This window comes from Citrus sinensis, chromosome 9 (genome assembly GCF_022201045.2).
Source record: "Citrus sinensis cultivar Valencia sweet orange chromosome 9, DVS_A1.0, whole genome shotgun sequence".
Taxonomy (NCBI): Eukaryota; Viridiplantae; Streptophyta; class Magnoliopsida; order Sapindales; family Rutaceae; genus Citrus; species Citrus sinensis.
Window position 1 is genome coordinate 12834931 of NC_068564.1, and position 19479 is coordinate 12854409.

The window sequence follows — 19479 nt, forward strand, 5'->3', positions numbered from 1 at the left end:
CACGGATCTTGATTTTTAAGATCTGAATCCATATTTTTTAACATGCATATCAAGATTTTTTCAGATCCGGGCCAGATCTAGAGTTTCTTACCATCCCTTGTGATTAGAAGCCAAATAAATTAGTTGATCCTAAGATTGATGTCTACACTTTTGTCTCCTACTAAAGTAGGAGTAGTGCATAACAAACAAGATGCATTTATGATGTGTTTACCAAGTGGTAATCGGAATCACCATGAATCGGAATAGGCTATAATGAGAATGAAGAATAATAATTAGAAGGGTAATTTTTAGGGACCTCCCTTGAGGTTTAGCGTATTAACACTTAGATAAAAAGTATGAGCGTATTATTAGATACCTCCCCTGTCGTTTGTATTCTATTTGGTATCCTGTCAATGTATAAGGGTAATTTCATAAAAAAGCTCTCTAAAATTTTGAAAAAATCAAAAGTAATCGAGTTGACCGCTGTGCACTTCATTATCCCTTAGTTCCAAGGATGCATTATACATATCTTCTCTTTCATCTTTCATCCACTAGTTCCAAGGATGCATTGAACATATCTTCTCTTTCATCTTTCAAACCCAAGGTAATGAGCAATCCATTCATCCACCCAAAGTCCCAAACACAACTAGATTCTTCTCTTTACGCTTCTAACCTCGCCAAATGAAGCTCAAATTTGAAGAAGCCCTAATTTGAAAGAAGAGTGATGAATAATGAAGTGATGGCGGCAGGAAAATGCTATCATCGAGTGACCATTGCTGGCGACAAGTGAAGAATGAATAAGTTATTAAACCTCATAGAAGGTGAAAATTCTAAATAACTCAATGCATGTCAAAGTTAGAGCTTTTTGGTTGATTTGATGTTGTATTTGAAAATGGATTTAAGGCTGTGTTTAAGTTGTTGAAGAAGTTACTACATGTTTTTAGTGTGATTTGCACTAGTGAAGAGCGAAACAAACCATTGCGTATTAGAAATTAGTTATTTTTGTGTGATTTCTATGTTAAACAAAAGTGAGTTTTAGCGTTGTAATCGTAAATATAATTCCTAATTTTTATAATAAAATTGAAATAAAAAATTGAGATTTTTTTAATGAAATTAATTTTGGGATTGTATCTTTTATTACAATTTAAAACAAATATGATTTTCTTAATTAAAGTTCAGAAATTGTTAAATTCTTCGCCAATATTTTATCCTTCTTTTTTTTCTAGTTAATGAGTATGCAATGTCAAGTATTTGGTTATTCCTTTTTCTTTTTTTTTTATCCATGTACTGGGAGCAAAGCATATTCTATTCTATTAACGAACATCACCCTAATGGTTGCTATAAGGGTGTTTTCAGCTTTAGGGTATTTTTGTCATTTTATTAATATACTAACAGTCAGTGGATGGAAATACAAATGGCGGGGGAGGCCTTTGTAATTATAATCATACTTTCTATTTAGGTGTTAATATTCCAAACCTCATGGGATGTCTCTAATACTTACCCATAATTAGAATAAGTTATTTATTTGAATTGTAGGAATTGGAATAAAAATGAGCTATATTGACATTGATGTGTTTACTTTATTTTGGAATTGGGATGGATTGTTGTAAGTTATTAAGATTTCCTTAGTTAATTATTGTCATTATTATTGTTATTATATGTTATACTAATTGTTGTTGTTGTTGTTGTTAATTATTGTCATTATTATTGTTAACAACAACAACAACAACAACAACAACAACAACAACAATAATAATAATGACAACAACAACAACAACAACAACAATAATAATGTTGTTATTATTATTATTATCGACAAAACTTAATAATGATGATGATGATGATGATCAAATTCTCAAAAATTTGAGAATACATATCCTGAACAGCATCCCACACATCTTTGGCTATGGGCAAAAATAAATGTAGTTTTCCAATAACTAGAGAATTCTCTGAACGCCATCTTTTCAAATTAGGATCTCCAGCGGCTGGCTACTTCACTTCTCCTGTAAGGTGGCCGAGTTTACCCCTGCCATCAACGGCAAGCTTTATGGACTGAGCCCATTCTAGGTAATTGGAACCATTCAATTTATGAACGGTTAACTGTAGGGAAGGATTTAAAACAAAAGAATATGCGCTGCCTGTAGAAATCGCAAATTAGGACTCGAATTGGGTAACTTCTAAAGACAAAGAAGGATCTCCGCTTGTGTGGGTAGTAGATTCCTTGGATCCAGTCATGGCAGCATGGTAATTCATGATCTGGATTTGATAGAGAGCCAAGGCTTTGATACCATGAAGTTTTTTATGAAAAAAACTGAACCTTTCTTCTTATTTTGTTGTCCACAAAAGACCGTTTACAAAGAAAATATTTATAGTGCTTCTAAAACACATAACATTACCACAATTTTAGGAAATAGAATAATAACAAATCAGTTAAATTTCCTACTTCCTAATTCAACTTATTCTATTTAAATTAAATGCAAAAGGTCTTCCTCAATTATAGGCATCAAATCTTTGACACATGCTACATTAGCTTTGTAGATGACTTTAGTAAATATACTTAGATTTATCCTTTAAAACTTAAGTCAACGCCTTTAGAGATGTTCAAAATCTTTAAATTATAGGTTGAAAATCAATTCAACATAGCCATTAAAATGCTGCAATGAGACTAAGGGGAGAATACATAACTTTTATCTCATTCTTGAACCAATCTGGAATTCTTTTTAAACACTCTTGTCCTTACACATATCATCAAAATGGGATGGTTGAAAGGAAACATAAGCATATTGTTGAATTAGGACTTACGTTATAAGCGCAAGCAAAATTACTTTTGAAGTTCTAGTGGGATGCATTTCACATAGTTATATCATATTGATAGGTTGTCTCCTGCCATTCTTTAATTTTTAACACTATATGAGGAGGTGTTCAAACATAACCTTGATTACAGCATGCTGAAATGCTTTGGTTGTTCATGTCATCTTTACTTAAGAGAATATAACAGACATAAGTTTGACTATCATTCAAGTAAGTGCATTCTAATGAATATTCTTTTCCTTATTCAATTATCTTCACAAACTTCTTCTTTATCCATTTTCTTTTCTCTTGAACAAGTCTATCATCTTTCTACTCTATTTATAACTCCACATCCTCCTAATAGTAGCCCAACTAATCCTGAATTTCCAGTAACAACAGAACTCATCACTTAGTTAATCTTCCTTCACTTAATATAGTAGCCACATCTCACTAATTAAATCCTATACATACTGAGCCTATTCAAATTTCTACACTAGTCAATCACCTGATACCTTCTCCATCTATTCCATCTATTACATAAGAAATATTTATCCCACTAAACACATTTTACACCTCTAACCAATTAAACATACATCAGATGACTTCTAAAAGTAAGGCTAGTATCTTTAAACCTAAAGTATATACGACGGTCTTTGTTCATAAAGAACCACATAGTGTTCATGAGGCATTTTAATGATCTAAGGTGTTTTGAAGCTATAACAAATGAATATAATACATTAGTTAAAAATGGCACCTGGTCCTTCATCCTTAGAATAGCTAATCAAAAGGTAGTTGACAAAAAATTGGTGTCTAAAGCTTTTTTTTTAACACTGATGATAGCCTAGCCAAATACAAGGCTAGATTGGTAGTTAAAAGTTTTTAGTAGATTGCAAGGGTAAACTACTTTGAAACATTTAGTCCTGTGATAAAGTCAACTACAGTCAAAGTATTGTTAAGTCTAACTATGATGAATTAGTTGACAATCAGACAAGTTGATGTCAACAATTCCTTCCTTAATGGAGATTTAACAGAGGAGGTCTTTATAGATCAACAAGAGGGCTCCATTGATATTCAGAGGTCTGACTTTGTTTGCAAACTTCACAAGTCATTGTATACTCTTAAATAAGCTAGCTTGGTCTGACAAGCTTAAAAGATGCTTACTACAGTGGGATTTTGATAACACAAAGGCTGACACATCCTTACTCATAAAGAAAAAAAAAAGACATTTATGATTATGGTCCTCATTTATGTTGATGATATGCTAATTACAGGACCAAATAATGTAGATTTAAAAAATTTTATTTAAAATTTTAGTTAAGCTTTTACATTGAAGAAACTTGACAAATTATCTTATTTTTTGGGCAATTGAGGTGTTGTATGATGCAAACTGTGTATATCTCTCTCAAAAGAAAAACATCAGAGATTTATTGTCGAAAGTTGACATACTTGATTGTAAGGACATTGATACACGTATAAGCATTAGAGTGAAGTTGCAGAAAGAAACTCAAAGAGCTCTTGGACAACACATTACAGATCTAACTCATTACAGAAGCATTATTGGGGGAATGCAGTACTTAATCTTGACTAGACCTGAGATTACATTTTCTGTGCATAAACTCAGTCAATAAGTATATACTCCTACATTACAACATTTGATGGTGTGCAAGAGAGTTTTGAGATATTTGAAAGCTACTCAAGACTATGGACTAAAATTCACCAACCATAGAGAGATGAAGATCACTGGATTCTTTGATGCAAATTAGGCTTGTGACTTAGACGATAGGAAATCTATTGTTGCCTACTGTATTTATCTAGATAACAATTTGATTTCTTGTCATCAAAGAAGCAGTCAATGGTCACAAGTTCTAGAGTAGAGAGTGAATATAAATCATTAATATCTGCAAGTGCTAAATTAGCTTGGTTGCAATCCTTGTTTTCTAAGATAGGAGGGTGTTGCATGGAGAAGCCTATTGTTTGCTATGACAACATCAGTGCCACTAAATTAGCAAGAAATCCTATTTATCATTCCAAAACAAAGCATATTGAAATTGATACGCATTTCATTGAGAACAAAGTTCTTGTTGGCGAATTAAATATTCAATATATACCAAGTTGCCTTACCAGCCCTTTTAAAACTCAAGGGACAGCAATGTACATTGAGTTTGGCTCTCAAATAATTGAAATATGTGCATGAAAGGAGTTTGGTCATTACATCTGTAACTCAGCCAAAATCTTCACAAGTCAAGAATACCATTTTGTCAAGAGTTGCTAAGCAATGCAATAACTTAGTTGATAGCTCACCTTAAGTAGTGAAGTTTGTTGTAGAAGCACTATTTGTGTTACTAGTATTAGTTGGATATTATAGTTAGTTAAATGTAATTAGTTACAAGTTGTTATCATTAATAAGCATATATAAATATGTGATGTAATAGATACATGAAAGTCATGAAAGTTCTAGATCCGGACAATATTTTCCTCTGAAATTTTCTTTCAAGCCAAACAAACTTTTTATGTTCTGTTTAGTTTTACAATTTATGAAAAAATTATTTCCAACTTTTTCAAACTCACATTGATAGATGTACGTCCAAACTAGAGAAGATATATATATAATTTTAAAAAAGAGCAGACTTCTACATTAGAAATTATCAGGTATGGGTGCCTTTTTTTTTTATATATAGACATGCTATTAAGCATATGATTTTATAGTTTATTGAACACTATCTCTATTAAATCATATGATTTAATAACATGTTTGAATGAAAAAAAGTGAAGATACCCGCACTTGAAAAAGACTATATTTATGAGTTCAACTAATCAAACTAAATTCAAAACATCGACCAATCATGGGACTTGAAAACGAAGGCACTAGGAAAATCAGTCCACCTATTCCACCATTGGACAATTAATACTAGTGACTTCTTATAAAACTAAGCATAATTAAAAGAGTACGTGTTTAAAAACTCACCAGAAAAAATTATCAATTTATCAGATAATTCAATTAATACAACAATAGACATTAAACATGGACGAAACCATGTACATTTTCAGGTGGCCCAAGCAACACCTGCTCAAGAAAAAATTAAAAAGATCGAATTAAATTTTCACTTATTTTATATGAATTTTACATTTGACACTCTCATCTTGTTTGCTCTTCAATTTTGTAAACTTTATGTTATAACCTAATTAAGGATAAGGATATTTAAACCTATCAAAATACGCTCTATACCTATTTACTCAATAAAACTATTATTAAAATTTAAAAATTAAGATATTATTCTATATACCCACCTAAATACCAGTTATATTATTTTATTAAATAAACTCGAAAAAATAATTATCCAAAAGATACTTGACTTTGTTTTTGAGTATGCAAGAAGGGGATTCTACCGTAGTGTGGAAGGCTGGTTTGTGGGCAAGATTGAATTTGCATTATGGAACTTTCTAGTATGCAGTGAAGCTTGATTTTTACTGATCATTTGACGCGATCTTGTGTTCTGTATAAGCCTTTAATTATTTGGTTTTCATATTTGTTTTTAGTTGAATTGAATTGAAGATTTCTTAAGTCGTGTTTGAAGGTAACAGCGAAGCAAATACATTTGATATTCCACTGAAAAAAAAAAAACTTTAAGACTTAAGGAAAAAAAATGGATAATTATTGACAGATTTTCAAATAGTTTAAAATGAATGCAGAGAATCAAAATATTTTTATTGAATTATATTAGTTTGTATATACTCCTAACTTATATTAGGGGTATTATATTAGCTTGTCTATATTTGTAATTTATATTATGAGTGTTTTAATAATAAAAAATATATTTTATAAAAAAATTAATTAATAAAATATTTTAATAGATTCAAATAATCTCACTTAAATTAATAATATCTCTACGAACCAAAATTCTAGTTCTGCCCTTCCATACAAACATAGCATTTCTTCTCTTTCTTCCGTGCCCCAACCACCACCCACATGAAACATGCGGCAGCTCTACAATCGGCCACGCAATACCCTCTTTTGATTAGCTCCTCTATAAATAAATTTGCCCATTTCCGCAACTCAATACCGTTTGTTTTTTCTCTCTATCACCATCACCATGAACTCAACAAGTCTCAGCTTCATCGCTAAAAGCATAGTCATTTTTCTTTTTATCAATAGTTCTACTCAAGGTGTCGTTCAGTATCAGATAGAGGGTGCAATTGGACCTGAAAGTTTTGCATTTGATGCACTTGGTGAGGGTCCTTATACCGGCGTATCCGATGGCCGTATTATTAAATGGCACCACGACCAACGCCGCTGGCTTCATTTTGCTCTAACCTCCCCAAACAGGTAACTCTCAAATTAGTCTCCCATACGAAAGTAGAGGTGTCCGCTGAAGGTCGACTTACATATGCATATATGTCCGCTCACAAAACCAAGAGTAATTGATTAGAATCATATATGTTCTTCCGATAAAAATAGTTAGGATTTTAAAATACGGACTCCTTACGCTAAGAATTAATTGGTAGATTAGGGGGTTTGGTTCAAAAAAATTAATTCAATTTGGAAAAAAAAAAATTAATTGTGGAGATTTGAATTAAGGTTTTTAAATTGAATTTGGTCAAATTATATTTAAAAAGAAAAATAATGCCATAGAAGAGACTAAAATTTCTTCTAAACCTTAATTGAGTCGGCTCATGTTGGTAACCATATACTACATACCACATATTCTAATTCCATACTCATCTTTCTATGTTAAACTTTTAAAATGATATGAGTAATAGTCATCTAATAGAAATATATAATTAATCAAATCTTAACCGCCTATTATTGTTAATGTATGCTTGATAAAAATCAACATAATATAACTCAATATTTAAATGAATCCATTATTATGCAACTAGGCGGCACCCTATTTGCGGAGGTTCAGGCCGACAAAATATTCAAGTTTGGCGTACATCAATGAACGTTGAATTCAAGTTATTTGCGAGATAGTGTATATACTTAAATAAAATTTTAATTTTATTTTAAAATTAACCATGTGAGTTTTGCGGATAGGGATGGTTGTGAAGGGGCATATGAATACGATCATGCGGCAAAGGAGCACATATGTGGGCGTCCGTTAGGGTTGTGCTTCAATAAAACCAACGGTGATCTCTACATCGCTGACGCTTATTTTGGATTGCTTAAAGTGGGACCCGAAGGAGGATTGGCCACTGCCGTTGCTACTCAATCAGAGGGCATTCCTTTCAGATTCTGTAATAGTCTAGACATCGATCAATCCACCGGAATCGTCTATTTTACCGACAGCAGTTCACAGTTTCAAAGGAGGTATATATATATTTATGAATTGAAAATCGCACTTAGGTCCTTGTCGGATAATTTTTTTTTATTAATAAATTCTTAATTACTTATTTCATCACTTAAAAAATTACCTGAGAACTTTGCTGAATAAACAAGTTCATTTATTAGTGAAAATATCATATTTAACCGTTAAATATAAAAGAGGATATTAAAAATCTATTAAGAACCTAAGTTAAGTGATAAATACAACTTCTAATAGGATGAAAAGCGTCGTCATTCAACCAACAAGCGCGTAGATTAGCTGGCATAGAGATGTTCTAACTTAACCAAAGTCCTCGGTTTAAAACTCGAGAATGCAGCTGCGTTCTTGAATCTGGATTAGTTGGGAGAGATTTGTCACCCTAATTATCCCCCTTGGCTCGAATCTGAATTAATCGGAGTCCAATGTAATCTTTGAATACTAGATGATTTAATAAATAAATAAAAAGCGTCGTCATTCACCCTTTAATTTGATATCACTTCATTTCCTTTGGTTGTTAACTTGATAGATATGCGTCATTTCTGAATTGATTAAATAATTAATTCTATATTGACATTAATTCATGCCATAAAACCAACTCTCAAATTTATTACGTGGGCTGATGGCTAAATAGAAAAATCTTGAGTGTGTTATTGATACTTTTTCGTATTAATTAATGTATAATAATAACAGTGACAATAATTGTGCAGACATCAAAGTAGACTAGAATTACGTAAATGCAAGTCTCACATGTGGGCACAAGAAAGCATTATGTACTATTTTTCATTTCTTATTTATCTATGACTATATACATGTCCTTTTACAGTTAGCTAGCTAGCCTCTATCTAAACTTCAATCGGTTCAAAATAATTGAAAAGGTGTACGATGCATGCAATTTGCAGGAACCACATTTCTGTAATACTAAGTGGTGATAAAACAGGAAGGCTAATGAAGTATGACCCAGCAACAAAACAAGTAACTGTTCTTCTTGAGAATCTCTCATTTCCAAATGGGGTGGCTTTGAGTGAAGATGGCAACTACATATTACTTGCAGAGACAACAAGCTGCAGAATTCTAAGGTATTGGCTAAAAACATCGAAAGCCGGAACAATAGAAATTGTCGCTCAACTCCCAGGGTTTCCAGATAACGTAAAAAGAAGCCCCAGAGGAGGATTTTGGGTTGGTATACATTCGAGAAGGAAAGGGATCTCTAAATTGGTTCTTTCATTTCCTTGGATAGGAAATGTTCTGATTAAACTACCGATTGACATTGTTAAAATTCATTCAAGTTTGGTTAAGCTAAGTGGGAATGGTGGAATGGCTATGAGGATAAGTGAACAAGGGAATGTATTGGAGATTTTGGAAGAAATAGGTAGAAAGATGTGGAGATCTATTAGTGAAGTTGAAGAGAAAGATGGGAATTTGTGGATTGGATCAGTTAATATGCCTTATGCAGGCTTATACAAATATTCATCTTAACGATAATTTTCGAAGATAATATCTGATCAGCAAACTCTTCACCGGACGTCCGCACAAGATAAAATGTGAAGCTGATGTTTTACGCTATCGTTTATCGCTTTTGCAATGGCGAAAATAATTTTGGTAAACAGTAAAATACTGAAACTTATATTATATTTCGTGAGGACAGCTTAGAAGAGAATTTGCACATAATAATAATAATAATTCTTTAGCAAAAATTTTCCATTTAGAATTAAAATTAAGGGTGACTTTACAGCGTTGTAAAATAATTAAAAAGATAGATTATGATATTGTAAACTCGTGTTGAATTTTAATCTCTTATTTTAATTTTGAACATAAAACTGACTCAATTCTGTATTAAGGATATTCTCACTTTAACATTTAATATAAATACAGTAACAATAAAAAATCTCTACATAGCAAGTAATATTAGAATAAATTAATGTATTAAATACAATAACAACAGAAGGAAAGAAAAGAAAAAAGAAAAATTCACACTACACATTTACAAGCAAACTCTCGAATTCCACTGTTTTAACAAAAATTAAAATAATCAAATTTGGTATATACTTTTTAATTCTATTCGATTTATTTCACGTTGATTTTCGTGGGGCATGTATGCCAATAATACAGAAAACAATAGACTTTTTCTGATTTCAAATAGCAAATTCTTAACCACGTATTGCAGATCGAGTCTATGGTCTTTGTCCTTGTTTCCGAATTGTCAACTTTATGCATGTGGCTAAAATGAACTGAGCCAAGAATGCCACAAATTCTGTACATCACTTTTTCCACGTATTTTTCATGTCACATCTTATCTTAATTGCCCATAACATGAAGTTACAACACGAGGAATTTATTATTATTTATAATTAAGAAAAATATTTTTTATCAGGATTAAGGAAAAATAAATTAACTGTTGTGAATATCCACCTTGGAACATAGAAACAGCATCATGGAGCTGATGCTGATGGGGACCAGAAGATGAGGATGAAATGCTGATTCTTGCTAGCCTAGCTGTTACATAATTAACTTTAATCATTCAAACAACTTTTTTTCTTTTCTTTTTCTTTTCTTATTTTCTTCAAAGGCTTGAGTAGATAAAATCAAATTTGTTAACCCAACTTTTTCAGGATCTATACCACGAATTCATTTGAAAATCGTTCAAATAAACCCTTAAAAGCGAATTTACTTTTTCTATTAAACATTAAAGTTAGCTTACATGTAATATTTTTATTAAAGAAAGGTTTAAGAATCTGTGAAATGAATGTATAAGATAGAAATAATGAAACAAGCCAACAACTGTTTGCTTAGGAATTTTTCAAAAAACAAATATATATATATATATCTAATGCCACAAGTAGTTTTAAATAATGTCCAACATTGATGTTTTTCGTAGCATTAAAGTAGTCTAAATAAAAATCTATTCCATACACAAGTTGCAACATCATCCACGTTATAGAATCATTAATTTCGTCATCATCGTGTGATGCTCCATACTCTCTCCATCCATGTGTTTTTGTTCTCTTCCATCATCATTATCATCATGATTATTATTATTAGTTTACTTTACTTGTCTCGCATTCGAGATATTAATAAAAAATAAAAAAATAATAGGTTCTATGAAAATAAAAAATAACGGAAAATTATTATTGTACTATTTTTATTTTATCTTATGTTCATTCAATCATTATAAAATTCTAACATATATTTTGCACCATATTTCTTTTTATATTTGTATCAACTAGCCATTTTTACATTAATATTATTAAATAATTTTAATAAAATGATAATTTTATCCCAAATAAATTAAAAGACCATTTTATTTTATAAAAACTTTAAAAAAATTATAATCATAAAAATATCCCTAAATTTAATAAAAATAAATCTCAAAATTAGAATTTTTATTTTTAATAAAAATTATTTTAATATAAAATTATAATTATAGAAATAATTGCAAAATTTTGGGATTTAATAAAAATCCCCTAAATTATTAAAATTTTAGGATTTATTCTTTTAAGAAATAAATTCAGCTATTTTAATAAAATTTTACAAAATTATAATTTTTTAATAAATAAATTCATTTATTTTTATTAAAATTTTGTAAAACTATAATTTTAATAAAAATAATTATTAAAATTTTGTAAAATCTAAATTTAGTAAAAATCAGTTGAGCACCTCTATTTGGGATTTATTTTTATTAAATTTAGGGATATTTTTATAATTATAATTTTTAATTTTAAAAGTTTTTATAAGATAAAATAGTCTTTTAATTTATTTGGAGGTAAAATTTTCATTTTATTAAAATTATTTAATAGTGTTAATGCAAAAGTAGCTAGTTGATACAAAAGAAAGGTGATGCAAAGTACATGTTAGAATTTTGTAGTGGTTGGATGAACATAAGGCAAAATAAAGGTAGTGCAATGATAATTTCCCAAAAATAAAATATCATATGGACCTATTTTGTTTTTGAGAAATTGTTAGTATCTACGGAACACATTAGAATTTAAAATCTATTAGGAATTTAAAGCATACATTTTATAGTGCAGCATGAGATGGAGGTAGTAAAATGGGTTATGATACGGATACTACACTTTTCCATATTCATGTTACAAATATTGATAGGATTATTAAATGAGTTGATAAGAAATGACATGATATGTAACTATTTCGTATTCTAGTTGGACTAACTTAGAATGATTACACATTTATGACACAAATACCAATTAATATATAGAATATTAAAAAAAACTAATGTATATACTGAACACTAAATTAATAATTCTTGTTGTATTCATATTGTGTTATAAAACTTATTTATGTTATATTTATGTCATACTAACTTATTTATCACTTATTTTTACAATTAATATTGATATATTTGTTATTTTAATTTTTTTTGTTTTAAATGTGTAAACATATCAATATAAATAAAACAATTAATGAACAGTTCTATTCATATTTTGAAGTTCGAACACGATTAATAAATGTATCGTATTTATATTTACTTAAATTTGACACCGTGAAAATAAGCCATGACATGATTTTACGAAATGGCACCCCCAATCTGAAAGTTTTTCTCGCAATAGTAAAAAAATTCGTCTAAAATCTGTATTGTAAAATAATGCCAAATTTAAAAATCGTTGCATAAGTACATGGAGAAATATCAATCCTTATTAAAATTTAAGAAAATTCGCGCCGTAAGAAGGTTGAACCCACGCGCACATAGTTGATAAGAGTGATTATTTGGGGAACAGAAATGGGTCCCACATAGAAACGGTAGTCTGCCACATCATCTCTTTCGTGTCCTTGCTTCTCAGCTTGATAATTGATATCAACCCGCCACCTGGGTTCGTAGTACTTAGTACGTCATCACTTTCGTTTCCTTGCTCCGCAGCTTGAAATTACGAATGCATAAATTTTTAATTCAAAATTATATAAATGTACTTTTTAGTCAATTGTAATCCAATTTATTTGACGATGTTGTTTTTGTAAAATGGCAAGAATGATTTTATTTTTCTTAGATATGAAATAATTTCCATGATTGTGCCATTTATAAAAAAAAAAAAAAAGAATTGTAGGTTCTTCATGTTTCTTTTGAAAAATAAAAGGCATATTTCAAAGATTGTGATGCAAAGCAAGAATTTTGAAAATTTTTAACTAGATTGAAATTTATATATTTTAGAAATTTTTTAATTAATGAATATTCTAATTACCTATTTAGTGTTTTTATTTAGGAGCTTTTTTTTAAGTTGTAATTCTATTAGAGAAGAGTTTTAAATTTAAGTTAAATATGTGTCTTTCTAATTTGAGAGAGAGTGAATTAATTATTATTAAATTTCAGTTTCAAACTCTATGTAAATTTTGAGCTTTTATTATTTCTCAATATTCTGTAGAATCATAACCTAGATTCGGCAATTCAAAAAAAAAAAAAACCTAGATTCCGGACTTTTTTTTTCAGTTAATGTGAAGCCTAATATATTTCATTATTTTTAGAAATTAAAAATAGCACTATGGATATCAGATAATTAGAGGTATTTGTTTTGGCCAAGTATTAATATACGTAGTTATTTGTTTTTTATAAGTATCTATATATATCCATAGATGATTTTCAAAAAATAATTAAAAGGAAAAAGAAAAAATAAATTTACATTATCTTATATAATGAACATGATTATTTAGGCTCTATATTTAAAAAATTATTAAAATTTTAATTAAAAACATTAATAATTGACAAAATTTATGGTAGTAACACGTGGCAGAATGTAAGATGGTGGGGCATCAAATTTGTCAGCCTTGTGGTGTTAAATAAGTTTCATTCTCCTCCTTGGGCTTGGCAATCACTTCCAGACAAACACTCAGTCCTAAAATTAAAGCCAAACAGAAGCTGAAAAATGCATCATAAGATCAACGAATGAAGTTGAGGAATGGCTCTAATGGCAACGACAGTAAGAACCAAACTCCGTAGACTCATTGCAAGTGCTAGTAATCGCAGCAATGGCTCAATCTCAATCTCAATCTGCCGCCAGTTATCTTCGGCGACGGAAGCAGCAGAGGCCGTTGGATCAAGAGGCGTGGTGGGTTTGGGGGTATTTGGATTGAAAGACTATGAAGATTATAGGCGTTCTCTTTATGGAGACATCACACATAAAGCTTTGCTCGTTGACGCTGCTGGTACTCTCCTTGTTCCTTCTCAGCCCATGGCCCAGGTAATGAGAATGAATTGCCTTTTCTGTTTCTTTATTTTTTTTTAAAATTTTTCTATCTTATTTATTTATAACATTATTAATCTTTTTTTTTTTAAATTTTGTAGATATATAGAGAGATTGGAGAGAAGTATGGTGTTGCCTACTCTGAGGCTGAGATATTGAACAGATACAGAAGGGCTTATGAGCAGCCATGGGGAGGATCTCGTCTCAGGTCCTTTCTATTTCCATTTTCTCCAATTTTTTTATATTTATTTATTACATATTTCTTACTGTTTTTTTTTTTCCAACAAAACCCACTTTACTAGATACTAGTCGCATTTTTGGAATTCTACTTTTTTGACCTTCATGATTTGACAAAAAGGTGAAATTAGTTTCACTTTCTACAGAAATAGTAACCAAGCAAAAGTAATCTGTTTGATTTTAATTTGTAAAATTGGGCTTTTTTATTTTTTATTTTAAAGGTTAGTATGATCATTAATCATTAAATTGGTGGGTTATGTGTCTGCATCTCATTTCCCTGTTCCTTTAATTAATGGCTTTAGTTGTTATTTCCAATTTAAGACACTTCACTTTTTTGGCCAACAGTCACCAACCTGATGTGGAAGGTAGAATGAAGATGTAAATTTGCAATTATTGAGTTAATCTTCTTAGTAAATTCATGATCTGTGACAGATTTGTGATATAGAAATATCTAAAATTCATCGGAGATTTTTCCTTGCTGATGCATGACACAGGCATGAAGTCTTTTTTACTTATAACCTGAAAATCTATTGATGAATGTATCCAGTTACAAATCAATTAGTGGCCTAATCTGAAAGTCGCAATATGAACCTCATTTCTTAAGACATTATGAATCCTGAAGGCTTTTATATCATCTGAATGATATATTTGGAAAATCATCGAGGAATTGAATCTGATAGAAAATTTTCCGTATGTTCTTTGTTAGCAGCTTTTGCTGTTTAACTGCTTTGATGTATTATCTGAACAATCCCATTCAATTGATAAAACTTATTCGATTCAGTGAACAGTAAAGTCGAAGTTAAAATCATGCTGAGATAAACCTGCTCATAGTTGCTCCATAGTTCATGTAAAATGATTATGTTTAGTATTGCATAGTATCCTTTTATTTTCCACACGTATTTCCATTAGTATCTTTGGAAATTATTTTGCAGTAAATCTTTTTTTCTCTTTCATTATTTTTTTTTGGTTTCCTCATATTTAGATTACTAAAAACAATTTTTTCACTCTGTCATTTTTATAATAGGTTTCTTGATGTCCTTATTTCTCTTGTAAACAACCAAACCTAGGAGCTCCCTTTTTTTTTTCAGCTTGATCCCAAACTTGTAAAAGATAATATACTCAGCATTACATATCATATACTCATTATTACTTTCCATGTCTTAGTGAAGAAGAGAGTTGACAAATCCATGTCTGTTGTACCCATCCCTTCTCTTCAAGTTAGTCAACATAACGTCACAAACTGATATGAGGTAGCACATATTTGGAAATAAATATTAAATTCAGTCCTTCATGTCCTATGTCAACCATAAAATTTTGCTACTCTTTGTTTAGTCTTTAAAAAGATTATTTTTTCCCTTTTGATTGGTGGTTTGACTATTTTCTTTCAACTTATTGCAGATATGTGAATGATGGGAGACCCTTCTGGCAATTTATAGTTAGTTCGTCGACTGGTTGTTCAGATTCCCAGTATTTTGAAGAACTTTATAACTACTATACCACTGAAAAGGTAAAATGGTCATGGTTTCCCTTCCTTTTTGTGAATTTTTGCAGTGCAAGCATGATTACTGATAGTTCTATTAATTTTCCTTGCTTCTTTGTTAATCTTTGAAAGGCATGGCACCTCTGTGATCCTGAAGCTGAAAAGGTATTTAAGGCTATCAGAAAAGCAGGAGTCAAATTGGCTGTTGTGTCAAACTTTGATACTCGGTTAAGACCTGTGTTGCGAGCTCTAAATTGTGATCATTGGTTCGATGCTGTTGCAGTGTCAGCTGAAGTAAGTGAATTATTGAGACCTATTGATATTTCAAAAGTGATTTGAGTCAAAAGTCAAGCATGTGAGAATGTGCTCATTTTTCTTCCTGTCACTCATTGCAATTGAAAAAATCGCTTTGCCAGGTCCCATGTAAAAGATTCCTTGGTTTTCTATTTGATGGACTTGGTTTTACAATATACCCTGAACTTCAGTGAAATTATTTTGTTTAAGAAAATTTACTAATAAAACTAATATTTACATGATTCCCTTTTAACTTACATTTAACCAGTGATATGATTTATATATTGACACTTCTTTTATAAACAGGTTGAAGCAGAGAAGCCAAATCCAACAATATTCCTAAAAGCCTGTGATTTGTTGGGAGTAAAACCTGAGGATGCTGTACATGTAGGGGATGATCGTAGGAATGATGTGTGGGGTGCCAGGGATGCAGGTTGTGATGCTTGGCTTTGGGGAAGTGATGTCCACTCCTTTAAGGAGGTATGCTGTCATTTCAAATAGAAAGAAGGGAAATAGAGTGAGAGAGCTAGTAAGGATCAGAGCATAGCATGCATGTATTTATTAATTATTATTACTTTCTGGAAACTGAGTGCATGTTGTTGTGTCTAATATAATTCGTGGTCAAGCACTGTTGGTACTCAACATTATCAGTGTTATATGTTATCTTCATCATATTTCTTGGTATGCTGTTGTTGACATCGCCAAATGAACATCATTCATTGTAGCATTTAAATGTTAAATCAAATCAAGTTAGCTGAGCGAACTTGATCATCAAATTGCAATCTTCTTTTATGTTGGCATTAATCGACTGTGTATACGGTCTTATGATTTTTCTGATTCAGGTTGCTCAAAGGATAGGGGTCAAAGTTTAAGAGAAGGCTGATCTTAACCGACCGCTCAGAAGAATGCTTTATGTACAGGTTTGTTTGAGCTTTTGGTGAGAGATCTGTGTATATTCTGCATCGGACGGATGTGGGAACAGACTAGATAGGACTGGTTGTAGTAAGACAAACTTCAGCTTGTTTATGTAATAAATAATTTACAATTTCAGCATCCAACTGAAGAATGCTCTGTTTAGTATAGCTTATCAAATAGAGCTTATTTAAGTAGAGTTTTTATTTGTAGAGCTTTTATTTGTAATTTCTACGAAATCAACATCCAACTGAAAAATGCTCAGTTTAGCATAGCTTTTCAAATGGAGTTTATTTAATTAGAGTTTTTATTTGTAAAGCTTTTATAAGTAGAGTTTTAACCAAAATATTTAAGTTTGATTGTTAATGAGAGCTTTTATTTAAATTTGTAAATTTATTTTAATAGATAAATTTTTTAAAGTTACTAGTAGAGGTAAAATAATTCATTTAATCCCAAAAGCACTATTTAAAATACAACCAAATAAAATTAAAAATTTTTAAAATAGTTTATAAAATTAAATAAACACTTATGGTTATTAAATATGGTTATTAAATGAGTCATATTTTAATCATGTATTAAATTCTTGTTCTTTTCGTTTTTAGTTTCACGCATGTATTCTTCACCCTCATGATTTTATTTTATTTTTTTAGTACTACTCAAGGGCGTGTTTGGCACCCAGCATTACACCTCATTATAATCTTGTATTGTATTAAATTAATACAATATTATGTTTGGCGAAAATTAACACGGTATTAGACCACATAAAATTACTGTTGTAATACACCATATACCGCATAAAATCAACCCGTGGGGGAGTCGGAATTACGCCTCACTGCGTTAGAAGGAGAAAAAGAGGGAAAAAAAAAAAGAAAAATGAAGGAGGCGAAGAAAGGAGAAATGTTTGCAACAAGAACCAGATGCCCACAACCACCATCTCCGACGAACATGACCTCATCCCCGCCGCCGCAGGTGCCGATTCCACCGGAAAAATAGCTATTCAAGCTTCGGAAAATTGCCATATTCTTTCGCATACTATGGCGTCGGCTACGAAGGCATGCAAAAGAACCCAGGCACCAAAACCATCGAAGGCGATCTCAAAGACCCAGCAATCAAAGCCACACAACTCTCCGACAAATCACCCAAAGGGAACTTATAAGAAAAAGAAAGATAAAAAATAGAGGAAAAGTAAAAGAACGAAAAAGGAAACAGAAGAAAAAAAAGGAAAAGAAAGAAAAAGAAAATAGAGGCAAAGAAAAAGAAAAAGAAAAACAAAGAACTATGAAGTTCTGAGAATAAAACAAAAAAAAGAGTCTTTAAAAGAGAAAGATAAAAAAAACGGTACTTGTAAATATTGTTGTAATACTTGAATTATTTTTAACAATATATTTTGTTGGTTATCATACTACAGCTACTATATTATTTTATAGTATGTGTAATTTTTTTTATTTTATTATCTTAAAATGATTTTTAACTTAATCTTGTACATTTTAATTATTTATTTATGTTATAATATTATTTGAAGGTTATTTGATTGAATTATTTATTTCAATCTTTACGAAGAATTATGATTTTTTTTCAACGTTTATACCAAAAAGATAATATTAAATTTCTAAAATTTAAGAATCTATATTTAGTATTTTTCTAACTACTAATAAATGTTATTTTATAAATATATAATTTAAATTACTCATTAAAAATTTAACATAGCATAGTGTAATGTCAAATATTTATTAAAAATTAATACAGTGTAGTATCAAACGTTGTACAGTATTATTATAATATAGTTATAATGCAATATAATATAATACAATATACCTGCATTAAAATAATGTAATACAGCATAATACAATACAGTGTGTCAAACACACCCACGTTCACCCAAAAGGTCTCATTCTCGTCTAATGGTGGTCACCTTAATTCATTGCTCACATTTTTCCTAAGCCATGTTTGATGTCAGGAAAAGGATTTGGGACTGAAATTGAAACTTAGCACAGTATTTGTTGGGTGGCAACATTTAAAGCCAGCTTCAAACTTGAAGCTTTTGAAGCATTTCTCTTATGTTGAGTCAATAAATAGTAAATAGGAAAAATAATGCCAACTGGTGTTAGGATCCCTGATGTTAAGTCAATAAATAGGAAAAATAATGCTAACTTATACTGAGTCAATAAATAGGCGAAATGTTTGGGAGATTTTCATCCCACTTAATTTATTATCTCTGAATCTTCTGCGTTTTTTAATGTACTAGTTTCCATTTTTTTTATTAAAAAAAATAATGTTAGGATACAAATTTATACGTGTT

The 19479-nt window shown here is 30.4% G+C and overlaps 2 protein-coding genes across 2 annotated transcripts; both read left to right on the top strand.

Moving 5' to 3' along the window:
* The first annotated feature begins 6812 nt into the window (after positions 1-6812).
* Positions 6813-9703, top strand: LOC102621854 (protein STRICTOSIDINE SYNTHASE-LIKE 2). Its single transcript, XM_006494326.4, has 3 exons — positions 6813-7093; positions 7802-8074; positions 8969-9703. Exons 1-3 carry the CDS (start codon positions 6861-6863, stop codon positions 9543-9545), a joined length of 1083 nt encoding a protein of 360 aa, XP_006494389.2. The 5' UTR covers positions 6813-6860; the 3' UTR covers positions 9546-9703.
* Positions 9704-13865: 4162 nt separating this feature from the next.
* Positions 13866-17498, top strand: LOC102620995 (uncharacterized). The gene is made up of 6 exons (XM_006494323.4): positions 13866-14254; positions 14359-14465; positions 15893-16001; positions 16107-16268; positions 16575-16748; positions 17111-17498. Exons 1-6 carry the CDS (start codon positions 13973-13975, stop codon positions 17138-17140), a joined length of 864 nt encoding a protein of 287 aa, XP_006494386.2. The 5' UTR covers positions 13866-13972; the 3' UTR covers positions 17141-17498.
* The last annotated feature ends 1981 nt before the right edge of the window (positions 17499-19479 follow it).

Coding starts and splice junctions, on each gene's coding strand:
- LOC102621854 (XM_006494326.4), top strand. CDS start 6,861: ATGAACTCAACAAGTCTCAGCTTCATCGCTAAAAGCATAGTCATTTTT. Junction 7,094..7,801: donor GCTCTAACCTCCCCAAACAG/GTAACTCTCAAA, acceptor TTTTGCGGATAG/GGATGGTTGTGAAGGGGCAT. Junction 8,075..8,968: donor AGTTCACAGTTTCAAAGGAG/GTATATATATAT, acceptor TGCAATTTGCAG/GAACCACATTTCTGTAATAC.
- LOC102620995 (XM_006494323.4), top strand. CDS start 13,973: ATGGCTCTAATGGCAACGACAGTAAGAACCAAACTCCGTAGACTCATT. Junction 16,002..16,106: donor ACTACTATACCACTGAAAAG/GTAAAATGGTCA, acceptor AATCTTTGAAAG/GCATGGCACCTCTGTGATCC. Junction 16,269..16,574: donor CTGTTGCAGTGTCAGCTGAA/GTAAGTGAATTA, acceptor TTTTATAAACAG/GTTGAAGCAGAGAAGCCAAA.